We start from the raw sequence: 11,075 nt of genomic DNA, 5'->3' as shown, positions 1-11,075 counted from the left end.
TTCCCATACCATATATACACTCAACACACACACACATGCCGCATATCAGCACCCAATACCCCAGATGCTAGGACCCCCTTACACTGCGGGCCCCATGGCAGTTGCTATGACGGCTATGCCTGTAGTTAAGTCTCTACTGGAATCTATAGCCATATATCACAGTCCTGCTGCTACTAACACCATACACAAAGGTCTGATTAAATATCTCTCCAGGTAGAATACATAACACTGGCTGCAGAGAGCACAGGGTACATCAGTGTGAGGACATACACCAAGTGCAATTGGAGAAGCTACAATGTAATATATTGTAATATAAATCCATATATCACAGTCCTGCTGCTACTAACTATAATGGTCTGATTACACATCTCTCCTGGGACAATAGCTAACACTGTCTGTGAGGTCACACCTGCTGACAGGTTCCTTTTAAAGGATATTAATGACGGCATATATCATACCACTTACATCTCACTTAGAGGGGCATCTACAGGTGCCCCTGTATCCTAAGCTGCAGTTATATCCACAGTACGGGTGACATGCGGCTGTGCCATGTAGATTACATTTCGTTAGATTGCATCCTCTAGACATTCATGAATCCCCTAAACCTCCAGGAGCGCAGTGCAATGTTCTGCAATAACCAGGTCACATGATCACGGAGGAATATTCCAGAAATGTGAGATATCCAGCAAGAATTCCTGATGTAACGCGGAGGATGTCACCGCCTCCCCCCTCACACTGCATCTCATCTCATCCCACTTCTCACTAGTGGTTTCACTCCTTGTATCTATAACAATCAGAGCTGCAGTGTAAAGCAGGGGGGAGGTGCTGTACCCATGAGTCATTTTTTTCTTACCAGTACAATCCCTTTAAGACTTACTGGAGGCTCGCATGTTCTTGTCTTGGGGTACGACATTCTTTATAAAGACACATAACAGAAACACATTCTAATATGAGACATTATAACAATATGTAAGTAACACAAATCAAGAAAATAACCTTTTATTGTGGCCCCAGATGACCGATCAGCTACAGGTAAGTGATTCCCTGCGGCATCCCTGGTCACATGACCCACATAGCGCCGCTCCAGGAGCACAGATTGTGCGCAGTGACAGCCTGCAGCCTCGTGCTCAGTGACAGCAGAGAGGAGAATCTCATGAGACCAGTGGAGCAATGCTGAGACCTCAGACAGGGGCCACATCTGTCCCTCTCAATAGGACTATGACGACCCGGTGGTCCAGGAGAGCAGTGGATCCTGGGAACAGTTCTGGTTACTCACTAGTCACTGGATGATACCAGGGTCCGTTTCTGGATAACGTTTTCCAGCACCCTTATCTGCTGGTCACTCCTGCTGCTGCTCCAGGACGTGGAGGATCTGGTCTCTCCGGGAGGTGTAAGGCGCGTGCTTTAGCCTCAGTTTATTTTTGGGGAAGAGGTTGCCGCTTGGAGCATACATGGTCTCACCCTGTTTACCCATAATCCCCCGCAATAGCCTATTACGGGCCAGTATCTTCTCATAGAACTCCAGCCCACCCTGGGCATAAGCCTTAGAGACTGCGGCCGCTTTCCTATCTGACCGGTAGTCCAGCCACTGACTGACAGCATCGTAGGATAAGAAGTAACCTGTAAATCCCAGGAGGACCGCCAGGGCATTGAAGACCCCCCTCAGTAAGATGGGCCCCGCGTACAGACCGAGCAGCTGCTTGATGCCCACACTGGAGACGCAGACCCCGGCTAAGCAGACCGGGGCCACTGACGCCTGCAGAATGGGGCCACAGGTCTGGGCGTGAATGGCTTCCCGGGCCAGGGAGAATTTTTGGGCATTTGCTGATAAGGTCAGGGTGTCTCGTAGAGCGGCCCCCGGCTCGCTGGCCCAGTCCACCTCCTGCCCATTGATCACCAGAAGGCGGTCACTGGTCCCGGCTCCGTCCTCCTCCGTGCTGTTATAATTTGCAGGAATTCCGATCAAGCATCCACCGGGGAGCCTCGGGACCCCAGCACTGACCGGCTGAAAGCCGTATGCGGCAAAGGGGGTGAACCCTGAAGAGCCCAGACGTGTCTCCTCCAGGATGTCGCTGAACAGGTCCCGCAGTTTGGCAGTGAGGGGCGCCGGCTCGCCCTTAGACCAGCTCTGGTACAAGCGTCTGAAGGTCTGCTCCGGGAAAATGTGGTAGGAGAGGTTCACTGTGAAGAGTCCGAGGGAAGACGCCCCAAGAAGCTTCCCCCGATGCTGCCGAGTGAAGACACAAAACTTCAAGAAGAGGGGCAACGCCATGCTCCGACAACCTGACAACCAGAGAAGAGGACGCTATTATAACTGGATGTAACATTGCACACACTCATATAGGGGGCCAGTGATCCTGGGGGGCTATTGGCGCCCACTCTAGAGTGGCACAAGATCCAGCAGGAGACTGGTCTGGGGAACACCACACTGACATCAAATAAAGCTCTGGTATATAGAGGCACAGGAGGTGGGGGGTACAGGATACATCAGTGCACTGCAGTATATAGAGGGGGGGGGGGGGCACAGGATACATCAGTGCACTGAAGTATATAGAGGCGGGGGGCACAGGATACATCAGTGCACTGCAGTATATAGAGGCGGGGGGCACAGGATACATCAGTGCACTGCAGTATATAGAGGCGGGGGGCACAGGATACATCAGTGCACTGCAGTATATAGAGGCGGGGGGCACAGGATACATCAGTGCACTGCAGTATATAGAGGCGGGGGGGGGCGCACAGGATACATCAGTGCACTGCAGTATATAGAGGCGGAGGGGGGGCACAGGATACATCAGTGCACTGCAGTATATAGGGACTGGGGAGGTGGGGGCACAGGATACATCAGTGCACTGCAGTATATAGAGGCGAGGGGGGGGGGGGCACAGGATACATCAGTGCACTGCAGTACATAGAGGCGGAGGGGGGGCACAGGATACATCAGTGCACTGCAGTATATAGGGACTGGGGAGGTGGGGGCACAGGATACATCAGTGCACTGCAGTATATAGAGGCTGGGGAGGTGGGGGCACAAGCTAAGGACCCGACTACATCTCTATATAACCCCGGCAGCGTGTAGACGGCAGTAGATGTCCTGTCTCTAGAGCCTAAACTACTATCGCGATAATACTCTGCCGATATCGTGACTTTCACGTCCCCCAGACCGGCACTGACCTCCAACACATGTGCAGAAACTGCGGCCGTCAAGCGATGCCGGGAAGCAGTCGTAAAATCTTGCGTTCCACTGATGCCGCGCTCCGGTGACGTAATAGAGAGGAGACAGAGTGTGTACATAAATTATACAATGTATCAGCGCAGCCACATGATGTGTTATTCACTGTTGTGTAGTATACGATGTATGAGTGTAAGTTATACAATGTATCAGTGATGTGATGTATGAGGTTTATAGTATCCATTGTTTTATACAATGTATCAGTGATGTGATGTATGAAGTTTATAGTATCCATTGTTTTATACAATGTTTTATACAATCAGTGCATTGTAGTTTATGTGATGTGTTAGTCACGTCCAGTCCAGTGTATGAGGTGTATCAGATGAAATTGTGGGCATTTTTTAATCACATACCTAGTTCCCTTTAAGAGTTTTTCCAAAAACAGAAAAGTTCCTTTAATGTCCGTGGTAATACACTATGAATAGATGTATGATGTAATCACATTTCACGATTAGGATGATAGAAACATGGCTCCTTCCATCTATAAACAGCGCCACCGATGTCCACGGGTTGTGTCTGGTATTACGGCTCAATCATATTTATTACAAGGGAGCTGCAATACCAGACTAGTGCCATGGACAGGGGTGGCGCTGTCAAGTTTCTCTAATCCTGGACAATATCTCTATGTGGTGCCTACGAGTTGGAATATTTATTACCTATTCATGACTGATTTTTTTTTTTTTTTTTGGGGGGGGGGGGTCCACTATAAATCTCACATACATGAGTTGCACTGATTGCAGAAAACTTTAGTAGGTTTGTATATTAATATCTATGGCGTCCGCACCGTGAGTGACCCTCTGATCTTCACCTCTTGGCCTCATGCACACAAACATATAAAAACGGACGGATATATGTGTAGCATTACCCAATTACGTTGGGTAATACAGCCTTATATTTGCCAGCCCATTTATACGGATACTATGCCATAAGTGCTCATTAGTGTGAAGAACATCCTGTATTTATGGCCAAAATACAGCTGTATATACCGGGGGAAAAAAAGCAGTCCGTTAAAAAACGCATCCGTTTTTGACAGGTTTTACCAATTATCTTAATTAACCCCTTAAGAACGCAGGGTTTTTTCGCTCATTTCTCGCTCTCCCCCTTCAAAAATCCATAACTTTTTCATTTTTACGTGTACAGACCTGTGTGAGGGCTAATTTTGTGCATAACAAATTTTACTTTCCCGTAATGTTATTTATTTTAACATGCCAAGTACTGCGAAGCTGAAAAAAAATTCCAAATGTGGAAAAATTGAAAAAAAAAACGCACATGCGTCACGTTCTTGTGGGCTCAGTTTTTACGACTTTGACTGTGCTCTCAAAATAACACCTCAGCTTTATTCTTTGGTTCGGTGTGATCGCGCTGATACCAAATTTATATAGGTTTTATTGTGTTTTAATACATTTTCAAAAATTAAACAAATGTGTAAAAAAAAGAAAATTTTTTTTTGCCATCTTCTGACGCTAATAACTTTTTCATACTTTGGTGCACGGAGCTGTGTGAGGGGTCATTTTTTGCGAAATGAGCCGACGTTTTCATTGCTACCATTTTGAGGTCTGTGCGACATTTTGATCATTTTTTATTCCATTTTTTATGTGATGTAAAAAGATGTAAAAGTCGCATTTCGGACATTTGGGCGCCTTTTCCCGCCTCGGAGGTCACCGCTGGCCGTAACCGTTTTTATATTTTGATAGATCGGGCATTTTGGGACGCGGCGATACCTAATGTGTCTGTGATTTTTACTGTTTATTATGTTTTATATCAGTTCTAGGGAAAGGGGGGTGATTAGAATTTTTAATATTTAATTAATTTTTTTTTTTTTAAACTTTTTTTTTCACTAATTCTTAGACCATTGGGTACATTAACCCTGGATGGTCAGATCGTTCCTACCATATATTGCAATACTTCTGTATTGCAATATATGGCATTTTTGAGGCTCATTCATTACAATGAGCCACTGGCTCATTGTAACGAATCTGCAGAAGCCATTCAGCCTCGGGTCAAACGAAGACCGGAGGCTACCATGGCAACCGATCGCCGCCCCCCCCGATGACGTTCGGGGGCGCGGCGATCGGAATAAAGATGGCGGCGCCCACGCCTGGTGCAGGCACTGACCACGGTTATTAACGCTGAGGGTTTGCTGCAATTTGCAACAACCCCCACCCTTGTATGAAGAGGACTCAGCCCGTGAGCCCTCTTCATACTTTCCCTATACCTCTGCGCCGTAGAGCTACGGCGCAGAGCGTTAAGGGGTTAAAACTGGTCAAAAACGCATGCGTTTTTGGACAGACTGCTTAAAAACAGGTTCAAAACGCCATGTGTGATATGAGTCTTAGATATAAGCAACTCTGTAAGACTCACATCCCGATATTTGGAAATTTTTTTTTTTGAGACAAGAAAGTTGGATGTGTATTCAAAAAATGGCTTGAATCCAAACTAATTTGAAAATAATACAAAAACTTTTATTATTGTAATACATAGACACACTAACATTTAAAAACACTAAAAACAGCACAAACAAATGTTGTGTTGTGTACAGTGCATGGCAATAACATGCTCTGAACTTTCTCCCCCTCTATTTGCAAATCTCAGTAAATCTCTGCTTGGTGCCTCAAGATTTGCAAATAGAGGGGGAGAAAGTTCAGAGCATGTTATTGCCATGCACTGTACACAACACAACATTTGTTTGTGCTGTTTTTAGTGTTTTTAAATGTTAGTGTGTCTATGTATTACAATAATAAAAGTTTTTGTATTATTTTCAAATTAGTTTGGATTCAAGCCATTTTTTGATATGAGTCTTATGAACCAGGATACCTGAGTCCTGCAGAGGACAGAGATGGTGACTGTGCATCAGTGCATTGCCTGGGACATGTCCATGTTGGGGAGACACAGACAAGCTGGAACTGGATTGGCATAGCCCTAGGGCAGTGGTGGCGAACCTATGGCACGGGTGCCAGAGGTGGCACTCTGAGCCCTCTCAGTGGGCACTCGGGCTGTTGCCCCAGCATAGACTTGTCCAGGTAGCACAGGATGTGAAGCATCTGGGTCTATATATGAGACTGCAGGAAGAGAAGGTGTGGACAGGGTCAAATTATCATTGGAGCCATTGAAGCTTCTGCTCTTGGCCCCACAATTCTTCCTGTTCATTGGGAAGTTCCAATGGCAATCTGAATTTTCCCACCTTCTGTCAATTATATTGGTGTCCTCAGCACCGCTGAAAGCTGTGGTATAGCACGGGGCAAGAAGATTTTAATAATTTAATGCTAGAATAGCTGTGTTGGCACTTTGCTATAAATAAGTGGGTTCTGGTTTGCACGTTGGGCACTCAGTCTCTAAAAGGTTTGCCATCACTGCCCTAGGGGGTGCAGAGGGTATAGATGCACCTAGACCCAGGAGCCTTAGACTGTGTTCACATGTTTTTAAAACGCATGTCTAATGCACCATGTGAACATAGGGATATCTGTAAGTTCTCTCTTCCCCATACAGAGACTATTGCTATATTTAATACATAATTTTACATTGGGGCCCAGTTAGATCTCTGCTGATGGTAACTTAGGGCATGTTCCTTCTCCTTTCTGCTCATTATTCATTGCTTTCTAAGGAGGATAAGCTGTCCCACATTCTTATAATAACCCATCTCATCAATGTTGTGTAGCAGGTGTGAAGAGCTACTGTATTTGGTGTAGTTTGCCTTTAAGACCAGTAGGGGGTGCTCATTGCTTTAGCAGGGGCCGCTTCTATCCTGCATTATACTTGGTTATGAGAATCACGGGGTCTTGCTGGGACATTCACCTTATGGGGGCACATTACACTTGTGCGGAATAACTTGTAGACTCCTCTGACCCCCATGATATGAGAGCTGGTAGCGCGGCTCAAGAGGTTATTGTGCAGCCTGTGCTCCAGTGCTGTCCACAGTATCCAGACTTTACAGGGAGACGTCAGACGTCAAATATTGATATTCCTTGATACAATCCTATAGAGAAATGCTCTGGGGATCCTTGGATCATCCTGCCCCCTAGAGACATGGATAGAGCACACAATGGCTCATTCACAGGAAGGATTCGGGGGGCACATTCCACCCCCATTTATCCTGATTGCTGTGAATAGTCTGTAATATTAATAAATGATGTTACGGGTGAAGTGAGAGCACTCTCAGCTCTGCTACATCTGTCACAACGAGAGAAAGTGAATGTAATAGACTAAAGGGATGCAACTAGACAGAGAAGTGAATGATTCTGGACCTGCAAATGTCCCTCCTTGTCAGCAAATATCCCAGGGCCAGAGAAGCCTGAGGGATAAAGATAGAACAGATATTTCCACCTCACCAAATTGTGTATCTAAGTCTATCCTGTTCTGATGGATCAAATCCTGGCATATTTTATATTATAAGCAAAGTCAGTATCTAAGCTGAGGAATATCTAACCCCACAGCCAGTGTTAGGTAATGTCCCCGGAGATGGAGTGTCCACACACTTAACCCTTTTTTTTTGGTAAAAGTTGTGGCAGGCTTCTGGTTGTATACTACAGCAGTTACAGATGAGAGGTTCAATGGACAAAGCACAACTGTGTTAGGGTAACCACCAGTGTACTTTGAAAAGCTACAATTCTGGAATATAAATGCTTATATCACAGTCCTGCTGCTACTAACATAAACAAAGGTCTGATTACACATCTCTCCAAGAGCAGTACATAACACTGGCTGCAGAGAGCACAGAGCACAGCAGTGTGAGGTCTGATTACACATCTCTTCAGGGACAATACATAACACTGGCTGCAGAGAGCACAGATCACAGCAGTGTGAGGTCTGATTACACATCTCTCCAGGGTCAATACACAGCACTATCTGCAGAGAGTACAGAGCACAGCAGTGAGAGGTCTGATTACACATCTCTCCAGGGACAATACATAACACTGGCTTCAGAGAGCACAGCAGTGTGAGGTCTGACTACACATCTCTCCAGGGACAATACATAACACTGGCTGCAGAGAGCGCAGGGCACAGCAGTGTGAGGTCTGATTACACATCTCTCCAGGGACAATACATAACAATGGCTTCAGAGAGCACAGATCACAGCAGTGTGAGGTCTGATTACACATCTCTCCAGGGACAATACATAACACTGGCTGCAGAGAGCACACAGCACAGCAGTATGAGGTCTGATTACACATCTCTTCAGGGACAATACATAACAATGGCTTCAGAGAGCACAGAGCACAGCAGTGTGAGGTCTGATTACACATCTCTCCAGGGACAATACATAACAATGGCTGCAGAGAGCACAGATCACAGCAGTGTGAGGTCTGATTACACATCTCTCCAGGGTCAATACACAGCACTATCTGCAGAGAGTACAGAGCACAGCAGTGAGAGGTCTGATTACACATCTCTCCAGGGACAATACATAACACTGGCTTCAGAGAGCACAGCAGTGTGAGGTCTGACTACACATCTCTCCAGGGACAATACATAACACTGGCTGCAGAGAGCGCAGGGCACAGCAGTGTGAGGTCTGATTACACATCTCTCCAGGGACAATACATAACAATGGCTTCAGAGAGCACAGATCACAGCAGTGTGAGGTCTGATTACACACCTCTCCAGGGACAATACATAACACTGGCTGCAGAGAGCACAGAGCACAGCAGTGTGAGGTCTGATTACACATCTCTTCAGGGACAATACATAACAATGGCTTCAGAGAGCACAGAGCACAGCAGTGTGAGGTCTGATTACACATCTCTCCAGGGACAATACATAACAATGGCTGCAGAGAGTACAGAGCACCTTCCTTAATTTGAATCTCCCACTGATGTCTCCAGGACTTCTCCTGGGCTGCACCAATTCTCAGGAATGCCCTTCCCTGGACTATCATGCTCTTAAAAAAACATTTAAGGCAGAGCTCTCATACTCCATAACTGAATGAGACTTTAACCCTCTCTTCATTAACCAATTCTGAGTACTTCTCCTGTCTGTTATCCAGGTACCAAGTTCCAGGCTTCTTTGCAGTCACACTTTGTATATAAGATGCGACCAGTTATTAAATTTTATTCCATTCCTTTTTAAAGAATAGATGGACCATTATACAAGCTCATATACCTCTTGTGTCACCCCCTCATCCTCATAGACTGTAAGCTCTCAGGTCACCCCCCCCCTCATCCTCATAGACTGTAAACTCTTGTGTCACCCCCTCATCCTCATAGACTGTAAGCTCTTGGGTCACCCCCCCCATCCTTATAGACTGTAAGCTCTTGGGTCACCCCCCCCCCCCCATCCTTATAGACTGTAAGCTCTTGGGTCACCCCCCCCCATCCTTATAAACTGTTGCCTTGCGCCACCCCCCCCTTTCATCTCCAGACTGTAAGCTCTTGTGATCATGGCCCTCACTCCCATTGTTCCATATGAATATTGTTCCATTTGCATATGATCCAGAGAATCTGTAAATATGATGACGCTATACAGAGATTATTAGGAGATAGTCTGAGGAGCTGTATCTAATCCGGTAGTGTGATACAGCCTCTGACCCTTGCTCCAGTGTTACAGAACATCCCCTCACAGCATTGATTACTAGTAACAGGATGAGGGTCAGAGAGGTAACAAGCATCTTCCATGTAGAGCCCTGCAGACAGGACGGCTCCCCGGAGGGCCCTAAACATTACAGATAGATGAACCTGTATCCTCTGTGCACGGCGTGCGGTATTATTTATGCCCCCAGTAAGTGACAGAAAAACTCAATTAAAAAAAAAAATTCTGAAGCTACCCCAAACTTCCTCCTGGGACCTTACTGCACAACAACCACATCCATGTACATGTAATATCCACAACCGGACAAGACGCAATATCATACACACCAGAGACATGTTCTAACCCCAACCAACAGGTACATAGAAACTGGATCCTCCTGCAAGATAAAGCAGAAAGACCTAAAAGAGAATCTACCACCAGGCTGAAGGACTGTATGCAAATGAGCCTGAGAGGCTCCATAGGTATTAATGGAGCCCCTCAGGCTTATTTGCATACAGCCTGGTGGTAGATGTCCTTTAAAAGTGGTTGTCCCATTTCAGCAAGTAATGGATATTGTTTGAATAATTAAAAGTTCTATAATTTTCAAATATTTTCCCCTATCAATTCCATTTTCTAGATCTCTGCTTGCTGTCATTCTATAGAAAGCTTCTATGTTTATTTCCACTGGACAGAAATCTGTACGTGGTCACACAGGTGCGCGGCTCGTTATATAACACAGCCCTAATTACTCTCTAGGATTCTAACGAGCCGTGTACCTGTGTGACCATGGACATATTTCTATCCACTGGAAGTAAACAATGAAGCTTTCTATAGAATGACAGCAAGCAGAGATCCGGAGAACCATGAGGAATTGATACAGAAAGTATATTGCAAAATTGTATTTTTCATCATACAAACATTTGCTGTAGTGAGAACACCTAAGAATAAAAATTTAGAATCCTCTCTGCATACCTCCTATGTACAAGAATATAACTACTATAATACTGCCCTCCTATGTACAAGAATATAACTACTATAATACTGCCCCCTATGTACAAGAATATAACTACTATAATACTGCCCCCTATGTACAAGAATATAACTACTATAATACTGCCCCCCTATGTACAAGAATATAACTACTATAATACTGCCCCCCTATGTACAAGAATATAACTACTATAATACTGCCCCCCTATGTACAAGAATATAACTACTATAATACTGCCCCCCTATGTACAAGAATATAACTACTATAATACTGCCCCCCTATGTACAAGAATATAACTACTATAATACTGCCCCCCTATGTACAAGAATATAACTACTATAATACTGCCCC

General features: G+C 45.3%; 1 protein-coding gene across 1 annotated transcript; it reads right to left on the bottom strand.

Moving 5' to 3' along the window:
• Positions 1–983: 983 nt before the first annotated feature.
• Positions 984–3,266, bottom strand: TMEM177 (transmembrane protein 177). The gene is made up of 2 exons (XM_072122039.1): positions 3,175–3,266; positions 984–2,283 (listed from the first exon to the last, which is right to left on the bottom strand). Exon 2 carries the CDS (start codon positions 2,270–2,272, stop codon positions 1,340–1,342), a length of 933 nt encoding a protein of 310 aa, XP_071978140.1. The 5' UTR covers positions 2,273–2,283; positions 3,175–3,266; the 3' UTR covers positions 984–1,339.
• Between the last annotated feature and the right edge of the window lie 7,809 nt (positions 3,267–11,075).

Source organism: Engystomops pustulosus, chromosome 8 (genome assembly GCF_040894005.1).
Source record: "Engystomops pustulosus chromosome 8, aEngPut4.maternal, whole genome shotgun sequence".
NCBI lineage: Eukaryota > Metazoa > Chordata > Amphibia > Anura > Leptodactylidae > Engystomops > Engystomops pustulosus.
The sequence above is the reverse complement of the archived record's forward strand: the minus strand, read 5'-3'. Positions and strand labels throughout refer to the sequence as shown.

Excerpts from the sequence above, each read along its gene's own strand:
- TMEM177 (XM_072122039.1), bottom strand. The coding sequence starts at position 2,272 with ATGGCGTTGCCCCTCTTCTTGAAGTTTTGTGTCTTCACTCGGCAGCAT.